Here is a 24,984-nt window from a genome sequence, read left to right on the forward strand (position 1 = left end):
TTCCATTACAACAAAATGTGCTAAGATTCTAAATGTGTGTGTGCATAAACTTTTATTTCAAAGAATAATTCTAAGAGCTGCGGTCATCATGAGACTGCAAATTACACTTGATGGAAATAATTTATTTCACATGTACTATCATTATCTTTCTCAATTCTGAATGTTTGTACAGCTACTTCTTTAAAGTTAAATGTTGTATTTCATACTTAACTAGATAAAAAAATAGAATTGGCACAGAGGAACTATGGCTACCCTAAATGTTTTGACAAGAGGTGAAGAATACCTCACATTCAAAGCATAAAACCTTTTATATGAAATAAAAATTCAAGAGCTTCTTCTCCTTCCCACCTAAATCACTTGTTTTGCCATAAATAAACCCTTTGGAAACAGCCAGATGCATTATCCCTCATGGCAGAAAACATTGCTGGACAATATCCTCATGCCCCTAAATGATTCACTAAGTCTGACCATCCAACAATGTATTTCTAGCAGCTGGTTTCCCCAAACACCTTCCCACCAAATATAGTACCTTCAGCATAGCACATACTTTCCAGATTCAGATTTTTCATTTATAGTACTTATGATGCCACTTTTATCAGGGTAATTATAGCAGGTATAAATAGCTCTCTTTCTGTAATCTAAAAACAACTAAAAAAGAAAGTAGACACCAAGATACCAAAATCTTTCATGCTTAAAGGCAAATGTATTCAGTTCCTTTCCATGCAGCACATAATAAGCTATATGCTTATTTCTTTTCCAAATCAACAGTTTGGGACAACCTTTGAGGATCCACTCATCCTCCATGGTGAACCAGCTTGCACCATGTTCTGGTAAGTATCTTATGTAGGAGGAAAAGGAACATTCTTGCTGACCTACAGATTGGCCAAGTGGGGTGTGTACTGGAAGGAGAGCTAACGTCTATTGTCTCTTCCGCCACCATCGAGTTTGTGGCAGGGCTGTAATAACTTGTACCAACAGATGCCTATAGAAGCCATTCAGAATTGCCATGGCAGGGAGGAAGGCACGGGAGAAGATGAGGAAGAGGAGAGACTCGGTGTCCTATGATGGAGTGTAGAGGCTGCTGGCTGGACAAAACCAGGAACAACAGAAGTGAAGTCATCCTCCTTAGGACGCCATGCCAAGCAGAAAGCCTCCAAAAAATCCCCCAGTCACCAGAACATTCTTCTTCACAAATGAAACCACCTGGGAATAGAAGATACCACAATGAGTTATTTTGCTAAAGATGTTAATCCCTTCAACTATTAGGTAAGTAGTTTGCACTTTACCAAAGGATGATGGAATCCATGAATTGACTTACATGTGAATATGACCACTGGCTGCTGTGGGGAGAATAAGACTATAGGGAGCCTGATGGGAAGCAGGGCAGGAGTTGAGAGACAATGGTTCTTTCAAACAGGGTAGTGGCAGAGGTGCTAGTGAAGAGTGATCAAATTCAAGAGATGTTTTTGAGATAGGACTTTGTGACTGGATGTCATGGCCATATGGGGAATGAGAAGTCAAGGGCAACTCCTCTGATTCTGTCTTTAGTAATGCTACTTAAAGAACTAAGGGATTCACCTGAGAGTTTATATAGGAACAAAGACAGAGAGTTCATGGGGACAATTATGAGGAAAGAGTGAAGCTGCACTAAATAGACTGATTACAGGGGCAATTCTCATTGTTTCCAATTTTGCTCCTTCCATTCTCTTTGGCATCTACCCTCCAATGGAGGCTGCTTATTCTGTGAAGTCTCTCCCTCAAATCTCTCCATCCATCTGCCTGTCCACTTGCCCATCCATCCACCCATCCATTTCCCTCTGAAACTTCTTCTCAAGTAGATGACTATGAATTCTCATTCTCACACTTCACTACATCCAAGGATGATTAATAGGTGAGGTCCTTATTTTCTTAAACTCCCAAAGCCTCCAGCCTCCCCTCTACCTTCCAGCAAAAATTCCTACTCACCTGAGGTTCAGAGCATATACTTGGGCACCCTTTATGGCTCCTTTGCCTGTGCTCTATCAATCTCCTGGCCACTTCCCACCACCACCCGCATTTCAGAGAGAACTTTGGTAAGTGGCTCAGACTTCCTTTCTCACAAGTATAACCTCCACCTTAGAGAGTGTTCACATGAACAACACATCTAGCATCCTGACCTGATCATTTCTTGAATTCAAGTATAGGGACTACATCTCCAAACCACTTCAGCCACTCACACCGACATTCCCCAGCCTCTTTGGATCACTGTCTCCTAACCCTCAAGTGTCCCCTCACCCTCAATATGCCTATGTCTTCCTGCCTCATTTCCACCTCCCCTAATTCTCCTGGACCTCCACATTTCCCAAATGAGGCACTTCTGCCATTTTCCCTCAGGGGGGAAGAAAAAACATCATATAAATTCCTGAAATAATTGTTTTTATTATTTTTACTTTCTTACTTCCTACTCTTTCCTCAACTTGCTATAGTACAGCTTTCAACTCTACCACCCCACTAAAACTGTTCTCAATGAAGTCAGCTTTTTGTTAAACACTGAACTTATTATCATCTTCATCCTGTTTCCCAAATCGGACCATGGACTCTGTGAGTGGAGGAACTGGCCACTATATCCCTAGGGACTGTGACAGTGCTGGGCCGGGAGCAGGAACATAAATATTTCTGGAATGAACCACTTTCAAATCATTTGGTTAGTGTCTAACAAGCTCCCTGCGAGTCAACAGTTGGTTCTAGTCAAACATTAACCTTATTATTATATATACTTCTGATATTATTAAAAAAGTTTTCAACAATCGTGCATTACTTTTATGAACATTTGAATAACATTTTGGTGAAATAAAAAAGTGTGACTGTCATAACATGGAGATTGAGGAAGAGGGACAGAAGGAAGGGAGTACCATCTGGGCTCCTGTAGCTGCCCACCTTTGCCACCTTCCCACTCTGGGAAGGCACCAGCTTTGAGTGACTACTTGCCACCATACAGAGACTGTCACCATGTACCTGGTGATGCTAGGTTGTCATCTGTTCAGTATTTTTCTACTCTGCTAAGTCATTTACCACTCAACTATCTGTTTTCCAACTTCTAAAAATTTGCTGAAATTTCTTGTCTACTGCTGTTCCTCTCCTATTCTCTTTATCCTTACAGGTTTAACCTTTTATACTTTGTTACCGTCATTCAGAAATATTTCAGAATGAAGTACAGATAAAGGCATGTATTTATTTTGCCATGTTTAAGCCAAGTACCTCATCTACTACCACCTATACTACTTGATTATATGACTTTTTTCTGTCACTGCTTTTTTCTGTCATCTACTACCACACTAGAGTGTGACTGCCTCAAGGACAAAGATTGTTTTGATTTACCTCTAAGTCCCCAGTGCCTAGCATGAAGAGCCACTCAGTACAAGAGAACTCTTTTCCCTGTGAATCTAGAGAAAGCCAGTGGCAGAACCTTAGGCTACAGAAGGTACTCCAGGCTACAGAAGGTACTAGCCACCTTCTTGACACTCTGATTCTGGTTTATTTCTTCCTAGTTCAGTGCACTTATTTCTTTAGGACATTTGACATATTCCTAAAAGTAATAAAGCAGCAGCAAAATACACCCTTTTAAAGAGGAAAGACTTCTCCTGTTCCTCCAGCGCCAGACAATATAATCTAACCTGATTTGTGCTCTAGATCAGGGGGTAGCAAAATACAGCCCCATGGGCCAAACCTGTTTTTAAATAAGGTTTTATTGCAACACAGCCACACATACTTGTTTACGTATCATCTACAGCTATTTTCACACTACACAGTGGAGTCAAGTAATTGTGACAGAGACCATACAGCCTATTAAGCTGGAAATATTTACTATCCGGCCCTTTACAGAAAAAGTTTGCTGACTCCAGGGCTACCTATGTGTAGAAAAAGTAGAGTATGGATGTTTCAGAGATATATGTGCATGGAGACAAAATATGATTCAATATCAATCCAAAAACATACAGAGACGAGTATTGTCTGCATCACTGACAAAGGTCACCAAACACTTTAATTACCTAGCTTTAAAAAAAAAATGCCTCTGAAGTAAAGATATACTAACTAAGGCTTTTATCTCATTACTCCAAGTACCTTGTAATCTTTAAGCCTTGTCCATCACTGAGATATTGGTATGTCTAGCCCATTTTTTACACACAAAATTGTCTGTGCCCTTCACATACTGCACATGAACAAGTCTCACCTCCTCAGCTTTGCTCTTGACCTCAGTAGGTATCTGGTTGCTCTTACGGATCTTCAGCTGTTCTTTGGCTTTCTTCATGTCCTTCTCTACTCGTTGCCAGTCAACTTTGATGTAACCAGTATGGTTTGCAAGCTACAATTTCAACAACAATGACAATAAGAAATGAGAAGAACCACAGGATTGCTGTATCTCTTTGTTAGGATACATCATGAAGCAGACTGTCAAAACCCTTCTGACTGTCCATATTTGGAGACATTTGCCATCTGATTCTTTGTACAAACATGGCATTCACTCATCATCTACTCAGCATCCACTCTATGCGCCAGGCCCTATGTCTGGCACTGTAAATAACTGCTAGCAATTATTTTAATTTACTTGTAATCTTACACACACACTCCCTTGCAAAGTTTTAAGTTAGCTTAAAAATAAAATGGTATGGCCGGGTACAGCAGCTCACACCTGTAATCCTAGCACTCTGGGAGGCTGAGGCAGGAGGATCGCTTGAGGTCAGGCGTTCAAGACTAGCCTGAGCAAGAGCAAGACTCCATCTCTACTAAAAAAGATAAAATTAGCCGGGCATGGTAGCGCACACCTGTAGTCCCAGCTACTTGGGAGGCTGAGGCAGGAGGATCACTTGAGCCCAGGAGTTTGAGCTTGCTGTGAGCTAGGCTGACGCCATGGCACTCTAGCACAGGCAACAGAGCAAGACTCTGTCTCAAAAAAAAAAAAAAAAAGGTAATGAAAATAAGGGTAGAGAGGTCAAGATATAAGGTGAAGAGATGGCACTTACAACACACCAATGTTTCCACAGAGCATCTCTGAGAAGTTGATGTGCCTGTGAGTGACTAAGTTTCTTGGCAATGTGAACAGAGCAAGGCTGTCAGATAGTAATCACTGTTGCTCAACAGGAAGAAAGATACCAGTTGCTCAGAAAGAAATCTAGCATGTGGTCCCAGAGATTTCTCATGAGCAACTTCATATAAGGGGACAGACATGTAAGGAAAAGCACATCCAAATATACCTATAGCACAAAAACACTAAAACTCAGTGAAAACAATTTCATCAAGGAAACATGAACAGGATAAAACTGATTATAGGCCATCAGTCAATATCCCATAAATATCTTTTCTCTCTACCAAATTTTTGATAAGTCATATCTACATGGATATCCCAAAATAGCTAAAACTGGAACTCTTCAACTTTCTAGAGTTTCCTCCTGCATTGTTGCTCTTCCCCTAGTTCCTACTTTAGTTAATGGCACCACCAACCAGTTACCCGAATGGGCTAGAGGAAATATTTGCAATGTGTACCATAAAACATTAATACTCATAAAAAAGTAAAGCTCTTATAGAGATCAGAAAGAAAAAAATCCACTTGAAAATTGGGGAAAGGCAATTCACAGAAGTGGCTAAGAAAAAGTTTGATTTCATAAGTAATCACAGAAACACAAATTAAAATGAGCTATTATTTTTTATCAGATTGGATAAAATTAAAAGACTGAAAATATTGAGTGTTGGTAAGGATGTGGGGAAATAGACACTCATATACTCTTACTAAGAGTATTAACTGAGAGTATTTTAAGAGAACGATCTGGCATCATCTACCCACACTGAAACTACACATGCTATTACGCTACCTCCAGAATGGCAGCTCTTGTCATAGTAGCTTTACTTATAAGAGTCAATAACTGGAAACAACACAAAAGTTCATCAATATATGAATAGATAAACAAATTCTGTCATCTTTATACAATAGAATTACTTAATACTAAAAAGAACAAACTACTTTATTGCAGGAACCCAGTTGAATATCAAACTTTGTATGCTAAATGAAGGTTCTCGTTCATTTATTCTACCCTGTTTCTCCCACAGAATTGTGCTATTAAACCAACAGAATACATGGAACAGCTATTTGAGGGCTCTGATAAGAAAAGAGCAACAGGCAGATTGGAGAAGACCAGAATTGAAAGCACCAAACTAAACTGGTGGTGTGCTTCCTATTATTCCTGCAGTATCACCTGGCCTAGCCTCAAAATACATTTGACAAAATTCAACACAAATTCATGATAAAACTCTCAGAAAAAGAGGAAAAGAGGGGAACTTCCTCAACTTGATACAGGACATATACAAAAAACCCAACAGCTAACAATGTACATAATGGTGAAAGAATGAATACTGAAAACAAGACAAAGATGTCCACCTACTCCACTCCTGTTCAACATCTCACCAGAAGTGAAGTCACAGTCCATGCAATAAGGCAAGAAAGCAAGAAAAGAAATTAAGAGTCATCCAGATTGGAAAGGAAAAAGTAAAACTGTCCCTATTTATAGACATCTTTGTCTATATAGATTTTTTTACAAAGGTGCAAAAGCAGTACCAGTGGGGGTAAAGTCCCCTGCATGGCTCAGGCCAGGACTGTGAGGTGATTTCCTGCTCTCTATGCCATCAGTGGCCAACTGTACTGCAGGCGCAAAGAAGCAAAACATACAACACCTGAACTGGGAAAAGAAAGCCCCTTCCCCCTGCAAGGTCCTCTAGCGCCCTCTACTGGCAAAGATTAACATCATGCTTCCATTAGAGCAGGAACAGGTACAGGGAATTGAATACATTAAAAACTGGCACATTACCCGCAAGTGTTGCTGTTCCACAGTGATCGAAATCAGAACACTGGTGCCTGTGGGCTGTGCACATGGGCTGGAAAGCTTCAAAAAGTGGTGGAAATTACCTATGGCTTGGTAAGCAAAAGCAATTAAATTCATAAAGACTGTGAAGGAAAAATATCATTGTTCACAGACAATATGATTTTATAGACAAAAACCCAAATAATCCCAAACAAGACTGGGCGCGGTGGCTCACACCTGTAATCCTAGCACTATGGGAGGCCGAAGCGGGAGGACTGTTTGAGATCAGGGGTTCAAGACCAGCCAGAGCAAGAGCGAGACCCTGTCTCTACTAAAAACAGGAAAAAAAAAAATTAGCTGGGCAACTAAAATAGAAAAAATTAGCCAGGCATGGTGGTGTGTGCCTGTAGTTCCAGCTACATGGGAGGCTAAGGTGGGAGGATTGCTTGAGCCCAGGAGTTTGAGGTTGCTGTGAGCTAGGCTGATGCCATGGCACTCTACTCTAGCCCAGGCGACAAAGTGAGACTCTGTCTCAAAAAAAAAAAAAAGAATACAAATCAGAAATAAGAGACTTTAGCAACATGGCTGACTGTAACAAATATAAAATATCAACTATATTTCAACACACCAGCATAAGTTAGAATGTGTAGGTTTTTTTTTTTGTTTTTGTTGCCTCTGCCTCTGGAGTAGCTGGCACTACAGGCAGGCACCACCACACCCAACTAATTTTTTCTGCCTCAGCCTCTGGAGTAGCTGGGACTATAGGTAGGCACCACCATGCCCAGCTAATTTTTTCTATTTTTAGTAGAGACGGGGTCTCGCTCTGGCTCAGGCTGGTCTCGAACTCCTGAGCTCAAGCAATCCACCTGCCTCGGCCTACCACAGTGCTAGCATTACAGGTGTGAGCCACCATACCCCGCCAGAATGTGTAGTGTTAAAAACATCATCCAGGAGAGCAACTAAAGTTATAATATATCCAGAAATAAAACTGAATTACAGATGTATAAGAACTATATGGAAAAATAAATAAAAGCCTATTCAAAAACATTAAATACCTAAAAATTGGAGAGAAAACTCATGTTCACAGATAGATGATTCAATATCATAAAAGATATTAATTCTTCCCCAATTTAACTGTATGGTTCCAATGCAATTCCAATAAAAATTTCAACTGGATTTTTTTAAGTAATTGACAAGTCTAATTAAAGGATCTCCCAATGTCATGCTTGCCCCCTACCCTCACCCGTATGGTGACAGATAACATGAGAGCTCACCAAAGATTCCCTATGTCCCACCTCCCCTAGCAAGGAGGCATCCATGTACTCCTTGAATATTGGACTTATCCATCACCAGAATCTCATTTTGAAGGTCCATCCTAGAGACTCTTCCAATACCAATTACTTCTGTGAGTCAAGGCCCCCAAAAGAAACAGAGGGCACACTCAAATTAAGACATTTCAAAGCAATATTAAGACATTTATGACATTTGGGGCAGGGTGTAGGGGAAATAACAATGATATAACTGTCATTGCACTTCCACATGAAGAAGCAAGAGGAAGAAGAGAGAGGTGTAAGGAGGGAGGCCCACGCCTGTCCAGAAACAGAGCAGCTGCAAACAAGCCCACAGGGAGGGGGCCAGGAAAAGTGATGCTGCATGACCTTCGAGGCTAGGGCAAGAAAGGAGGTGCAACTTTCACCATTTTTCTGGAGCACTGTGCTTAGGAGTCCTGAGGTCACAGTGGTGTGAGAAAGCCTAAACCGGCCCAAGCACAGGGACCATATGAAGGAGCAGCTCTGAAACTATGGAGAAAGAGGTAAGGAGGGAAGGAGGGAAGGAGAGAGAGAGAGACAAAGAGGCCCAGCCAGTCCAGACCTGCCCCAATCCTCTGCTCATCTGACGCCAGCCATCATCTGCCTGTAACCACATGAGCCACAAGTGCCCACCTTAACCCTCCCAAACTCCTGTAACTGTGAGAGATAGTAAAATGATTGTTATTTGAAGCCATTAAGTTTGAGAGAATTAGTTATGCAGTGATACTATATTCAACCCAGCTTCAGCCAGTTACCAGCTTCCTTCTTCCACACATTTCATTTTCACCTGACCCATCTGGAAAACTCAGTCCAATCCTGGTGCTAATGCAGAACTTACCTTGCCAAAATCAGGGATGCCAACTGTGGGAAGAGACGAAGGGCTATGAATTCGGAGACTGTGGCACCATTCAACATGTTATGGCTCCTACAGCACAGCAGTTTCTACACACTGGTGCACATTAGAATCACCTCAGGAGTTTTAAATGTTCCGATGCAAGATCATGCCTACTACCAGTGAAATCATACTGGGGAGAGGGGTGGCACACATCAGTGTTTTCTTAAAACTGCCAGGCGGGAACCAAGGGCAACACACCTAACCTAATCATCTGTACCACGGGAAGGGCGGCGGGAGGGGGGGGGAGGAGGGAGGAGGGGACGGGTATTTGTATACACAAGGAGTGCAATGCGCACCACCCGAAGGATGGACATATTTGAAACTCGGACTTTGTGGAGGGGACCAAGGGCAACATACGTAACCTAAACATCTGTACCCACATAATATGCTGAAATAAAAAAAAAAAAAAAAAAAAAAAAAAAAACTCCCAGGCGATTCTAGTGTGGAACCAAGTTTGAACACCAATGCTATAGAGCTAAGAAACATGTGCCCAATACAATTAAAGGTCTGTTTTCTTTTGTTTTTGAAGAAGCTGCTCCCTTTTTCAAGCCTTGCTTTGTTAGTCTCTCCTAGAGAAGCCTCAGAGAACCAGCACTCACTAGTTCTGAAATAAACTAGGGGCCAAAGAGATAGCAGAGGACATCTGACTATACTGTCATTTCATCCTCATTTCTCATCAAATGCTCAATGTTCCCTATACATATTAGCATATGAGAGTAAATCGTATCACAGGGCACTTGCATTTTTGAATTCTTTTTTAAGAAAGGGTCTTGCTCTGTCACCCAGGCTGGAATACAGTGGCATAATCATAGCTCACTACAGCCCCGAACTCCTGGGCTCAAGCAATCCTCCTGTCTCAGCCTCCCAAAGCGCTGGGACTACAGGCCAGGATTATAGGACCATGCCACCACACCTGGCCTGCACACTGTATTTTTGAAATCACATCTGCTTAATATCTCAATTAGTCTTAAAAACTCTGTTAAGTGAGCTAAGACAGGGAATATGTACTAGTAAATCACATTTATCAGTATAAATGATAAAATTTGACTCGAGTAGTCACAAGCATTTAAAATAGTACATGAAAACAAGTGCAAAGGCTATTCTAGTATGATATAGCCAGGACTATATTACAACTCCCCACACCACATTCCTTAATTGGCAAGTGGAATTTCCAAACATCTAAGAACATTTGACATACAGACCTGAAGAAGAAAAAATCCACCTCCCACAGCTGTTGCAGCCAACTTTCCAACCTTCTGGAATATGAACCCTGTACACCTACAAAAAAACAAACCAACATCAGACAAGTTGACGGGCTGTTGGATACACACAAACATGCTTTTCTGGCAATGTTCATATCCTTCTTACCTTGAGATGATCCAGCTCCTTCCTACCCCCTACATAAAGCCAGCCCCAAGAGGATCATGACATAAGGAAATTAAATCTTGGCTCTACCATGTACTAATTTTGTGGACTTGAGAAGATCTCTGAAAGCTCCCACGATGGTTTTTTGTTTTGTTTTGTTTTTTGAGATAGTGTCTACCTCTGTTGCCCTGGCTACAATGCAGTGGCATCATCATAGCTCACTGCAACCTCAAACTCCTGGGCTCAAGCAATCCTGTCTCAGCCTTCTAAGTAGCTGGGACTACAGGCAGGCACCACCAAACTCAGCTAATTTTTTCTAATTTTCGTAGAGACAGGGTCTCACTCTTGCTCAGGCTGGTCTCAAACTCCTGAGCTCAAGCGATCCTTCCGCCTTGGCCTCCCAGAGTGCTAGCATTACAGGCATGAGCCACCGTGCCTGGCCCCCACACTGTATTTTTTTTTTGAGACAGAGTCTCACTCTGTTGCCCGGGCTAGAGTGCTGTGGCGTCATTGTAGCTCACAGCAACCTCAAACTCCTGGGCTCAAGCCATACTACTGCCTCAGCCTCCCGAGTAGCTGGGACTACAGGCATGCACCACCATCCCCGGCTAATTTTTTCTATATATTTTTAGTTGTCCAGATAATTTCTTTCTATTTTTTTTAGTAGAGACGGGGTCTCGCTCTTGCTCAGGCTGGTCTCGAACTCCTAAGCTCAAACAATCTGCCCGCCTCGGCCTCCCAGAGTGCTAGGATTACAGGCATGAGCCACCGCGCTCAGCCCACACTGTATATTTTTTTTTATTTCAGCATATTATGGGGGTACAGATGTTTAGGTTACGTATGTTGCCCTTGCCCTCCCCCAAATCTGAGTTTTCAATATGTCCATCCTTCGGGTGGTGCGCATTGCACTCTTTGTGTATGCAAATACCCGTCCCCTCCTCCCTCCTCCCCCTTCCCCCCAACATCCAATAGATGTTATTCTTATATGTGCATTTATGTCAGTTAATACCAGTTTGATGGTGAGTACATGTGGTGCTTGTCTTTCCATTCTTGGGATACCTCACTTAGTAGAATGCATTCCAGCTCTATCCAGGTGTATTTTTTAAAGATGTCTCTTGGCTATGTTGTGGAGAAAGGATTAAAGGGGGAGGATGAAAGTAGAGAAGGAAAATAAATAAAACCTTCCTGAGTTTAAGGACAGAGTGGTTGCAGGGGATAAGGGACAGGATTCTGTCCTGAATGACTAGGTGGACAGCAGGTGGTATTTTTTATGATATAAAAACAAGGAAGAGAAGCAGAGGAAAAGGCAGAGGGGGCTGAAGGAAGAGATAATGCCATTTTGAATATGTTGAATTGTTTCTTTATTATTGTCTATCTTCCTGCCCCCACCCTGTACTAAAATGTAAGCTTCATGAGGGCAAAGATTTTGTTCATTGCTGAATACGAATTTGCTGTGATTATTAATCATTGTTGAAACAATCCTCCCTCGACTCCTATTCTTCTCCAGCCACCTTCCCTTTCCTCTGCTACCCTTTACAGCAAAACTACTTAAGGGCTGTCTATATTTGCTATCTCTATTGTCCTCTGTATTCGTCATCTAAAACTCACTCCAAGCAGGCTTTTGTCCCATCACTTCAATGAAACTATTTTTATCAAGGTTAACACTGATCTTGACCTTGCCAAATGCTAGCATTCGCTTCTCAATCTTCATCTCATTTGACCTACAGCAGCTTTTGACATCTTTCAAAAAGAAAGATGAAATGAAGACTTTTCTCAGACAAATAAAAACTGAAAAAAACTCATCTCAGTAGACCAGCAATACAAGAAATGTTAAAGAAGCCTTTCATCTTTCAGGCAGAGGAAAATGATACCAGATGGAAATGTGGATCCACACAAAGGCATATGAAGAGCACAAGAAATGTAAGCTATGGGGGTAAATATGAAGGGCTTCTTTCTCATTAAAAACTATAAGAATTCAATATTTAATGCAAAAATAAGAATGTATTATGGATTTATAACACGTGTAAAAGTAAAGTGTAGGGCAATAAAAACAAAAGGGGAAGGAAGAAATGGAAGCATTCTGTTTACTATATGTGAAGCGGTATAACATTTTTGAAGGCAGACTGTGATAAATAAAAGTTGTATCCTATAAATGCTAAAGCAACCACTAAAATTACAAAATGAAGAATTATAGCTAATAAGTCAACAAAGGACAGAAACAAAATTAAAAATATGTGAATGAAAAATACGTGATCCAATCAATAAGAGAAAGAAATAAACTGGACTTCATCAAAATTAAAAACTTTTGTGCATCAATGAACATTATCAAGACAGTGAAAAGATAACTTAGAGAACAGAAAAAAATATTTCCAAATAATATGTCTGGTAAGGCTCTAGTATGCAGAATATATACACAAATCCTACAATTCAACAACAAAAAGACAAACAACCCAATTAAAAAATGGGCAAAGGACTTCAATTGACATTTCTCCAAAGAAGATATCCAAATGGCCAAAAAGCACATGAAAGATGCTGGATATCATTAGTAGTCAGGGAAATACAAATGAAAAACACAATGACATACCACTTAATCAGGATGGCTTTAAAAAAGCAAACAAAAAAATGGAAAACAAGTGTCAGTGAAATGCAAAGAAACTGAAACCCTCATACGTTGCTAGTGGGACTGTAAAATGGTGCAGCCACTGTGGAAAACAGTTAGATGGTTCCTCAAAAAAGTAAACATAGAATTATCATGTGAACCAGCAATTCCACTCTTGGATATATACCAAAAAAGACCTGAAAACAGGTACTCAAATAAATACTTGTACCTAATGTTCATAGCAGCATTATTCACAACAGTTGAAAGGTAGAAACAACCCAAATGTTCACCAATGGACGTATGGATAAACAAATTGTAGCATATACATACAGTGGAATACTATTCAGCTATAAAAAGGAATGAAGTAGTGATATACACTATAACATGGATGAACTTCAAAAGCATTACACTAAGTAAAAGAAGCCAGACACAGAAGTTCACATATTGTATGATTTTATTTTATAAAATATACACGATAGGTAAATCCACAGAGACAGAAAGCAGACTGGTGGTTGCCAGCGACTGGGGAAAGGAAATGTGAAGTAACTGCTCAGTGGGTACTCAGTTTCATTTGCAGGTGATGAAAATGTTTTGAAACTACAGAGAGATGGTGATTGTGCAACACTGTGAATATACTAAATGCCACTGAATTTTCCTCTTTAAAATGGTTAGTTTTACGTGAATTTCACCTCATTAAAAATTATATATGTATACAAATATATATTTATGTTATATATACACACACACATACACACTCTCACACTTGATCCAAAACAAAGTACAAAAAGGAAACAAAGAACAGATGGAATACTAAGATGATAAATCTGAACTCAATAATAACAAAAACAAACTTGTCCCTTTTACGATAGCTACCAAAAAAAAAATTCTTAGGAATAAATCTAACCAAGGAGAAATATCTGTACACTGAAAACTATAAAACATCGATAAAAGAAATTGCAGACAAATAAATGGAAAGATATTCCATGTTCACTGATTGAAGAATTACTATTGTTAAAATGTCCACACTACCCAAAGCAATCTACAGATTCAATGCAATCCAAATCAAAATTCCAATGACATTTTTCACAGAAATAGAAAAAACAATCCTAAAATTCATATGGAATCACAAATGACTCCAAAGAGCCAAAGCAATCTTGAGGAAAAAGAACAAAGTTGGAGGCATCACACTACCTGATTTTGAAATACACTACAAAGCTATAGTAACCAAACAGCATGGTATTAGCATAAAAACATATATACAGACCAAGGAAATAGAGAACCCAGAAATAAATCCATACTTACAACCACCTGATTTTTGACAAAAGAGCCAAGAACACACAATGGGGAAAGGACAGTCTTCAATAAATGCTGCAGGGAAAACTGGATATCCACATGTAGAAGAATAAAATTAGATTCTCATCTCATACAATATACAAAAATCAACTCAAAATTGATTAAAGACTTAAACATAAGACCTTAAACTACAAAACTACTAGAAGACAACATAGGGGAAAAGCTCCATGACATTGGTCTGGACAAAGTTTTTTTGGCTATGACTCCAGAGGCAAAGGCAACAAAAGCAAAAATAGACAAATGGGACTGTATCAAACTAAAAAGTTTCTTCGCAGTAAAGGAAACAATCAACAGAATGAAGAGAAAATCTACAGAATGGGAGAAAATATTTTCAAACCATACATCTGATAAAAGGCTAATATCCAAAATACATAATGAACTCAAACAACTCAACGGTAAAAATATAACCCAATTAAAAAATGGGCAAAGGACCTAAACAGACCTCTCTCAAAAGAAGACATAAAAATGGCCAACAGGTAAGGTATATGAAAATATGCTCAACATCACTAATCATAAGGAAAATGCAAATTACAACCACAATGAGATATCATCTCACACCTGTTAGAATGGCTATTATCAAAAGGACAAGAGATGATAAATGTTGGGGAGGATGTGGAGAAAAGGAACCCTTGCACACTATTGGTGGGAATGTAAATTAGTATAGCCATTATGGAAAACTGTGCAGAGCTTCCTCAGAAAACTAAAATAAAACTACCATGTGGGCCGGGCACAGTGGCTCATGCCTGTAATCCTAGCTCTCTGGGAGGCCGAGGCGGGCAGATTGTTTGAGCTGAGGAGTTCGAAACCAGCCTGAGCAAGAGCGAGACCCCGTCTCTACTAAAAATAGAAAGAAATTAATTGGACAACTAAAAATATATAGAAAAAATTAGCCGGGCATGGTGGCGCATGCCTGTAGTCCCAGCTACTCGGGAGGCTGAGGCAGGAGGATCACTTGAGCCCAGGAGTTTGAGGTTGCTGTGAGCTAGGATGACGCCACAGCACTCTAGCCCGGGCAACACAGTGAGACTCTGTCTCAAAAAAAAAACTACCATGTGATCCAGCAATTGCACTACTGGGTATATACATATATCCAAAGGATATAATACTAGTATGTTGAAGAGATGTCTACATTCCCTATTTATTGTAGCATTATTCACAATAGCCAAGATATGTAATCAACCTAAGTATCCATCAACAGATGAATGAATAAAGAAAATGTGCTCTATATGTGTATATATGTATGTATACATATATATATACACATACACACACATATACACAGACATAATGGAATACTATTCAAGCAGAAAAAAGTAGGAAATACTCTCATTTGTGACAACGTGGATGATACTAGAGGACATTATGTTAAATGAAATGAGCCAGACACAGAACAAATACCTACTGCCTCTCATATGTAGAGTGAAAAAAGTCGAACTCATAGAAACAGGGAGTAGAATGGTGGTTACCAGAGGGGGGGGAGGGTGAGGGATATAGGGAGTCTGGGGAGATGTTGGTCAAAGACACAAAATTTCAGTTAGACAGGAGGAATAAGTTCAAGAGATCTACGTACATCATGGTAACTACAGTTAATAAGAACGTATTATATATTTGAAAATTGCAAAGACAGTAGATTTTAAGTGTTCTCACCACAAAAACATGGTAAGTATGTGAGGTAATGCATATGTTAAATGCCTTGATTTAGCCATTTCACAATGTATACATATAACGAAACATCATATATACCACAAATATGTATAATTTTTACTAGCCAATTAAAAAAAGTTTAGAAAATAAACTTCAGTATGAATGATCTAGCCATCCTAATTAAAATAAAGGGATTGTCAAAGTGGATTTTCATAGGCTGCCTACAAGAAACCCAGTTTCAATATAAAGGCTCCACAGGGAGAGGACAAGTGGAAATTCCACACATTGAACTCCTTGGACTCTATCCCATGTGCCTCTTCCCTGACTGATTTTAATATGTATTCTTTTGCTGTAAAAAAAATTATAAACCTGAGTAGAACAGCTCTGAGTTCTGTGAATCCTCCTACAGAATTATCAAACATGACAGTGGTCTTGGGGACCCCTGAATTCTGTAAACTAATAAGTGACATTAGCAAGACTGCAATATACAAGATCAATATAAAAAAAAATCAACTGCATTTCTATATACTGTACAAGCAATGAACAATGGGAAACTGAAAATTTTAAAGTAATAGCATTTATAATAACATCAAAAATATGAAATACTTAGGGATAAATTTGATATATAAGATGTATAAAACCTACAAAACACTGCTGAGAAAGTAAAGAAAACCTAAACAAATAAAGAAATATACCAATGTTTATGGATCAACGCAATCACAGTCAAAATCTCATCAGGCTTTTGGCAGACGCTGGCAGCAAGCTGATTCTAAAATTCATATGGTAATGCTAAGTAACTAGAATACTCAAAATAGCTTTGATAAAGAACAAAGTTTCAAGATTTACCCTACCTAATTTCATGACTTATTATAAAGTTACAGTAATCGAAACAATGTGATAATGTCACCTAGATCAATTTAACAGTAAGTACATAGAACTCAGGAACAGACATATAGTTGATTGATTTTTGACATAGGTATAAATACGGTGGAAAAAAGGACAGTGTTTCCAACAAATCATGTGGGTAAAACTAGATATCCATATGCAAAAACAAAACATAACTTGGATCCCTACCTTGAACCATACACAAAGAGTAAATTATTCATTTATGAAATGGTAGTGATTAAGTAAGTAAGTAAATATAAATGGAAGGAAAAAAGAAAGGAAGGAACAGAGAGAGGGAGGGATGAAGGAAGTAAGGAAGGGTAAATCAAAATGGATCATGGACCTAAATGTAAAATCTAAACCTATAAACCATCCAGAAAAAAACAAAGGAGAAAATCTTGGTGGCCCTGGATTGGGCAAATATTCTCAGACATGACACCAAAAGCTGGAACTATAAAAGAAAGAGTTGCACTTCAAGATTAAGAACTTCTACTCTTTAAAAGACACTGTTAAGACAATGAAAAGCCCATAGACTGGAAGAATATATTTCCACATCACATATCTGATATAAGACTGGTATCCAGAGTATAAAGAACTCTCACAACTCAGTAATGAAAGAAAATCAACAACCCAATAAAAATAAATAAAAACATGGGGAAAAGATCTGAACAGACAAGTTACCAAAGATACATGGATGGCAAAAAAAAAATAAGCCCATAAAAATGCTCAGCATCATTAGTCATTAGGGAAATGCAGATTAAAACCACAATGAGATACAACTTCACACCCACTAGAATGTGAACCAAAAAGATAATACCGAGTGTTAGTGATGATGTGGAGGAACTGGAACCCTCACACATTGCCGGTGGAAATGTAAGATGATACAGGCACTTTAAAAAAAACTGGCAAGTACTTACAAAGTTAAAACCTTCATTTAGTATATGATCTAGCCATACTATTCCTAGGTATTTACCCAAAAGAAATGAAAGCATATGTAAAATACAAAGACTTGTACACAAATGTTCATAGCAGTTTTATTTGTAATACCCAAAAAGTGGAAAAAATCCAAATATCCTTCAAAGGGGAACAGAGGAACAAACTGTGGCATATCCATACAATGGAGTACTACTGAGCAATAAAAAGGAATGAATTACTGATACACAAAAAAGCACAGATGAATCTCAAAATTATTATGTTGAATGAAAGAAGCCAGAAAAAGAGTATATACTGTACAATTACATCATAAAAGAGTCTAGAAAATGCAAAGTAATCTATAGTTATATCACTAGCCATTAAGGTAAAGATTAGTAAAATTGACCATATTAAAAATAAGATCTTCAGTTCATCAAAAGATACCATAAAGCAAATGAAAAGATAACCACAAAATGAGTGAACACCTGTAATCCATACAACCAACAAAGGCCTGATATTCAAAATATATAAAGATGTGGGTCAGGCGCAGTGGCTCATGCCTGTATTTCTAGCACTTTGGGAGGCCAAGGTGGGAGGATTGCTTGAGGCCAGGAGTTTGAGATCAGCCTGATCAACATAGTGAGATCCTGTCTCTACAAAAAATTAGCTGAGTGTGGTGGTACATGCCTGTAATCCCAGCTACTCAGGAGGCTGAGGCAGGAGGATCACTTGACCCCAGGAGTCTGAGGTGTCAGTCAGCTATCATGATGGCACTGCACTTTAGCCCGGGCAACAGAGCAAGACCCTGACTTAAGGAAAATAAACAAAATATATAAAGAACTCTTACAACTCAGTAAGACAAAGAATGACTTCATAGAAAAAAAGATTAGAATGGAACTTAATCAAAGAGGAGATCCAAATAGTCAATGAACATGTAAAAGTTGCTCAATTTCACCCCTACTCAGGGGAATGTGAATGAAAACCACAATGAAATACCACTACCTAATTTCCAGACTGGCAAAAATTTAACAGTCTAGCAAAACCAAGTTCTGGCAAGAATGTAGAGCAACAGGAACACTCAGTCCTTGTTGGGAGTATATAAACTATTACAACTACTTCTAGCAAATGGTATGACATTATCTAGTGAAGCTCAAGATACTTATACCCTACAACCTAGCAATTCCTAGGTATAGACTCTACAGAAATGTATGCATATATACAGTGGGAAATTTAAGAGTGTTCATATCAGGATTGTTTTTTTTTTGTTGTTTTGTTTTGAGACAGAGTCTCACTCTATTGCCCGGGCTAGAATGCTGTGGTGTCAGTCTAGCTCACATCAACCTCAAACTCCTGGGCTCAAGTGATCCTCCTGCCTCAGTCTCCCGAGTAGCTGGGACTACAGGAGTGCTGGGACTACAGGAGTGCAATACCAAGCCTGGCTAATTTTTTCTATTTTTAGTAGAGACAGGGTCTCGCTCTTGCTCAGGCTACTCTTGAACTCCTGAGCTCAAGCAATCCTCCCGCCTCAGCCTCTCAGAGTGTGACAGGCGTGAGCCAATGCGCCCAGCCCAGCATTGTTTTCATTAGCCAAAAATTGAAACAGCTCAAATGTCAGTCATCAACTGGATAAATATACTGTCGTATAGTCACACAATGGAATTCTAAATACAAATGAAAACGAAGAAACTACAACTACACACAACATGGTTGAATATACAAAACATTAAGTTGAACAAATAAAACAAAACTCAGAAGAATACATACTGAGTGCATCTACTTAAAGTTGGAAAATACAATATATTATTTAGTGACAGAATTGGTATTAAAACTACAAAGAAAAGCAAGGAAATAATTGCTTAACAATCTCTAGAGTTTCTGGGGTGCTAGCCATTATTTTTTTTAACCTGAGTGGTTCTTACTTAGGTGTTCATTCTGTAAGTATTTGTTAAAATATATACTTGTTATATACACTGTTCTATATTTGTGTTATATTGTACAATAAAAATTTTCAAATGTAAATAGTTTATAAGATTGATGCATTCGATATTCACTTACTAAATTTGCTATGAACATTTTTTGAATTTATTACAAATGAAACCATAAGGTGTGACACATTATCATGTAACATAGGTAATTAAGTAGCTAGCTCCTATTCCACCACTTACTAGCTATGTGGCCTTGGGCAAGTTAATCTTTCTGAGCCTCAGTTGCTTTAAAATGAGTATAGATAATAACAGCACAAATTCCAGAGTTGTTGTAAGAAAGAAATGAGATATCTATATAAATACTTAAAGCAATGCCTTGCATGTAGTATATACTATGTGTAACCACTGAATATACTTTAACATGATGTTTAGATAAATGCTACACGTTAAGTGACGAATTTCACGAAAAGTCAATGTGTTTTCTTCATTGGTTAAAGAAGATGGTACCTATAACTATAATACTAAACCATGCACAAAAGACACTGGACATCTTTCACAACACTTACCATCCAGTGACACCTCCAATTAACAGCTGGGTTGCCACGCTATACTTTTCAGCTGAAGGCCCAGATTCCTGCCCAAACAGCTTGCGCCACCATGGCTGCTTTTTAGCAAATTCTGCAAGGTCCAGTGACTCAAAATTTCCCTCAAAGTTTCCTATAAGAATTAAGATACAAAATAAGAAAATATTTACTTCTGTAATAAATCACTACCACTCCTAACTAGATTAAGGGATTTTTAAAGAAACAGAGATAGATGTAATATAAAACCTCTAAATATTCTTTTTAAATAGCAAATTAACTCTGAAATTGGGTTGCAATTTTGGAAAATCAGACTAAAATCAACTAATACTAATGTCTGTGTTACAGGGAAAAAAACCCTAAAAAATCTAGAATTAGTCCTCTAGTTTTTCCTCTCAAATTTAAAAATAACCAAAAGGACCTATGAAAAACTGCCAGTAATGCTTAATGATGCATCCTAAATGAAACATTTTCTTCATTTGCCTCTTCTCTTCAGGAGTAACTCAATACTATTCAGTAGCCCACAAATTCTCAGTACTATGTGGATCTCCAGTGATAATAAAGAGGTAATGTTTAATTGAGCTCTCACTATTCACCAGGCAATATGCTAAGCAATAAACATGTATATTTAATTAAATCCACAGAAAAGGTAGGTACTTACTAACCCAATTTTATAATTAAGCAATGAAGCCTCAGAAGTTAAGTGATTAACCCAAGAGACAAAGAATTAACAAAATGTCTAATCCCTTTCTCCAAGGGAAGATAATCTCAAGCTTACCTACTATACCCAACCCTATTTCCCTGAAAACATACTGTCTTAAGATAAAGGAATGTCAGCAATTTACCATTCAAAGCAATTTACTGTAAAAAGGACACCAAATGATTAACTTCATCTGGCATGGAGTCTCTATGATCCTTACTCACACAATGTTGAGCAAACAATAAAAAATTACTGCTACCCATGCAAAGGCAAAGCGACATAAAGGAAAAAAAAATGAAAAGAAAATAGAAGCAGAACCAAAGACGATCAATATGCTGAAATAAGCAAATAAGAATGTTCAAGAAATGGTCAAAGGGTTAAATATATATGTAACTGGAGCTCCAGATTGGAAAGAATGAGATAGAAGTAACGAACGTTCGAAGAGGCAGACTAAAGTTATTCAGGCAGACAGAAAATGATGCCAGATGGAAGTTTGGAAATGCAGAAAGGAATAGGTAAATAGGTAGATAAACCTTTACTGCACAAAATAATAATATCTTGTGAGATTTAAAATATATAGAAATTAAACAATACACTTCTAAATAATCTGTAGGTCAAAGAAAACAAAATCAGCATGAAAATTAGGAAATAGAAATAGACAGGAACTTCATCAGTCTGATTACTACTACCCTTTGCATGGGTAGTAGTAATTTTTCATTGTTTGCTCAACATTGTGTGAGAAAGGATCATAGAGACTCCATGTCAGATGAAGTTGATCATTTGGTGTCCTTTTTACAGTAAATTGCTTTGAATGGTAAATTGCTGACATTCCATTATCTTAATCTATGAAAAATGTACAGTTAATATCATACATAAGAGTGAACTATGGAACAATTTCCCATAAAATCTATTAAATACTTCTATTCACCACTGTACTGGAGGTCTTAGCCAGTGCAACAAAGAAGAAATAAAAGGCAAAGAGATGAGAAAAGAGGTACAGTAATAAAACTACTTTTATTGGCAAATAATTGTGTGTATAGAAAACCGAAAGTAATCTACAAAAAGCTACTAGAACTAACAACTGAATTAGCAAGGTCACAGGATACAAGACCAATATAAGAGTCAGTTGAATTTCTATGTATTAGAAATGATGGATTTGAAAACAATTTTAATTGCAAAAAATTACATTGGAATAAATTTAATGAAAGATGCACAAGACCTCAACACTGTAAACTACAAAATACTGTAGAGAGAAACTGAAGATGACCTAAATGGAGAAATATACTGTGTCTGTTTGTTTTGCAAGAGTCAGTATTTTTAAGATGTTCATTCTCTCCATATTGATACACGGATCCAATAAAATCCCAATCAAAAAGTGTTTATGTAATTGACAAGCTGGTTCTAAAATTTATGTGCAAGTACAATCTAGAGTAGTATTCCAGTTACTATGGCTGTACAACAAATTACTCCAAAACTTCATGGAGCAAAACAATCATTTATTATGCTCTCAGATTCTGTGGATAAGGAATTTGGTCACAGCATTAGGGCTTGTGTGTCTGTTCCACAATGTCTGAGGCTGTAGCTGGAACACTTACAAGACAGGGTCTGGAATCATCTGAAGACATAGGCTTCTTCTATGTGGGTTAGACTAGGCTTCCTTACAGCAAGGTAGCTTAGTTCAGGAGGTGACTGTCGCAAGAAAGGGAGAGGGGAAATGTCGTGTTACTTGCACCACATTCCGTAGGAGCAGTCACAAGGTCCAACCCAGATTCATGAAGAGGGAATACAGACCCCAGCTCTTGGAGGGAAGAATATCAAAGTCACACTGAAAAAAGACCATGTGGACTTGGAGTTATTGCTGCAATCATTTAGGAAAAAAAAGAAAGTGCCACAAGCAGCCAAAATAATCTTGGCAGGGGTTGGGGGAAGAGAAAAGTTCAAGGAATTTCAAGACATATATACAGCTACCTAATTGCAAGATTTATAAAGCTATGGCATTCAACACAGTGCTGAAATGACCTAAAGGATACACAAATATAACAATGGAAGAGGATACAGAGGCCAGAAATAGATCCACACATATAGTCATTTGATTGTTAATAACATGGCATCAAGGTAATTCAATGGGGGAAAAGAAAGTCTTTTCAACAAATGGTGTTATAACTACTAGATACTCATATTAAAGAAAAAACTTTCAACCTCTACTTTATACCATATACAAAATATAATTCAAGAATTTATTCAAGATAGATCATAGATCCCAATTTAGCAGAACCAAAATATGGATGTTTGAGGAACTGGGTCCTCTATGGCCTCACAGGCAGTTTAATATTTTCTAATTTAACAACAAAACATTACTATGTCAAAGAAGAAACTCTCTCCCTGGGTTGAAGAGTATCACTGAAAATAAGAATGAGTTTTCAGTTTTGTTTTAATGTAATCTGACCAAGCTCCTTAGCTCAATAGGTGGTTCCAGTCAAAAGGAGGATTAAATCAGAGACATCTGGTTCACCCAACTTCATTCATCAAACACTGCTAAGCACTATGATAGACAAAAGTCATTAGCTACATTTATGGGCCTAGGAAATCAATGATCACACAGTATTATGTGATCATCACTATGATAAGGATTGAAATTCACGTTAACCTCAAAACGTATCAATTTCCTAGGTGCAAATTACCTGATCAACCTATATACATTTTAAATCAATGAGAGCAGTGTGCTCTGGGGGAAAATATGTAACTGTCACATTGCACATTCCAACTCCTTAAGAGTGGTCTAAATTCAATGGTGTGCTAGTAAATGTTTAACAACCGGATTTGGGCAAGAGCTGATCTGTAGTATATACCAACTTCCATGGTGTATTCGTTCACCATGAGCATGACATCACTGAATTGTTACATCACTGAACCCAGAATTGGGAAGAGTTGCATAGTAGCCCACCGTACTGTGGTATCTCCTTCACAGACACGATAGATATAAACCACCTCAAGAGTTAGTATAGGGAATAAAACATAGTAAGTAATAAAGAAGTAATGAGTTTCGAATATTTTCCTGTCTTTATTTTTAATATAAGTTTATATAATTGAATTTTCAATGATGGCTCTGTTTAGCAGTTGGATCCTGTGAGCCAGTACTGAATTAAATACAGTTTAAGCATTCAAAATAGGATACGAAGCATAATTTAAAGATGTACTCCACTGCGAATTACAAGGAATCTTCCTTTGACCGCGCCGACTAACGAAACGACTATTTCAAAGTACTATCCCCATGTGTGCTAGTTTTTCAAACCCAATAACGCAGTTTCACACATAATGACGCCTGTGAGGCATTTGAGATGAACGTCCAAAGGGACAAAGAAGCTAGTCTCAAGGAGTCAGACCGCTTCCGAAAACAGGGACGGAATGTCTCCTGCTTTAGTTGTTAGGGGCGGCGCCGGAAGGCTGGGTGAGCTAGACTGGAGACGACACCCGAGGCGGTTCGGCCCCAGCCCGGCGCATGACCTTGGGAGCGGCTGAGCCTGGGGTGAGTCCTGGGCTCCCTCCCCGCCCCTGCGCCTATCTGGCTCCTGAAGGAGTTCGGCTGGGACTGGCAGGCGCGGAGCCCTTCCCCTTCCGGAGCCCAGGAAGGCGGCTCCTGGCTGCGCCAGCCGCGGCGACCACGCGCGCGCCCGCCCATCCTTACCTTGACCGGAGGCGGCCATTTCGGCGAGCTCGTCTCGCGAGGGCACTCGAAGAAAACCGGCGTTGTAGGACATGGAATGGCGCGCTGTCGTCGCCACCAGCTGGCTTCCGGCACGTGGGGCAGATGTTTCCATCCCCAAGGCGGCAGCGGAAGAGGACGGGCTGGGCCCGCGGCTGCAGCTTCCTGTTCCCACAAGCAGCTGCGCCACAAGACTCAGCGGGGGGCGTCACAGGCCCGCAGCCCCGCCCAGCAGACGCGCCGAGACGCGCGTGCGCAGAAAGCCTCCTCGGGGTGGGGTTG

The 24,984-nt window shown here is 39.0% G+C and overlaps 1 protein-coding gene across 1 annotated transcript; it reads right to left on the reverse strand.

Annotated features, from left to right (window-relative positions):
* Positions 1-683: 683 nt before the first annotated feature.
* FUNDC2 (FUN14 domain containing 2) lies at positions 684-24,947 on the reverse strand. Its single transcript, XM_012661587.1, has 5 exons — positions 24,685-24,947; positions 20,285-20,435; positions 10,238-10,313; positions 4,211-4,342; positions 684-1,203 (listed from the first exon to the last, which is right to left on the reverse strand). The coding sequence occupies exons 1-5, from the start codon at positions 24,815-24,817 to the stop codon at positions 1,126-1,128; spliced, it is 570 nt and encodes a 189-aa protein (XP_012517041.1). The 5' UTR covers positions 24,818-24,947; the 3' UTR covers positions 684-1,125.
* Positions 24,948-24,984: the final 37 nt, after the last annotated feature.

This window comes from Propithecus coquereli, unplaced genomic scaffold, assembly GCF_000956105.1.
Source record: "Propithecus coquereli isolate 6110/MARCELLA unplaced genomic scaffold, Pcoq_1.0 Scaffold720, whole genome shotgun sequence".
Lineage (NCBI taxonomy): Eukaryota > Metazoa > Chordata > Mammalia > Primates > Indriidae > Propithecus > Propithecus coquereli.

Coding starts and splice junctions, on each gene's coding strand:
- FUNDC2 (XM_012661587.1), bottom strand. CDS start 24,817: ATGGAAACATCTGCCCCACGTGCCGGAAGCCAGCTGGTGGCGACGACA. Junction 4,343..10,237: donor GTGGATTTTTTCTTCTTCAG/GTCTGTATGTCA, acceptor TTGAAATTGTAG/CTTGCAAACCATACTGGTTA. Junction 1,204..4,210: donor TCAAGAGCAAAGCTGAGGAG/GTGAGACTTGTT, acceptor TTCTATTCCCAG/GTGGTTTCATTTGTGAAGAA.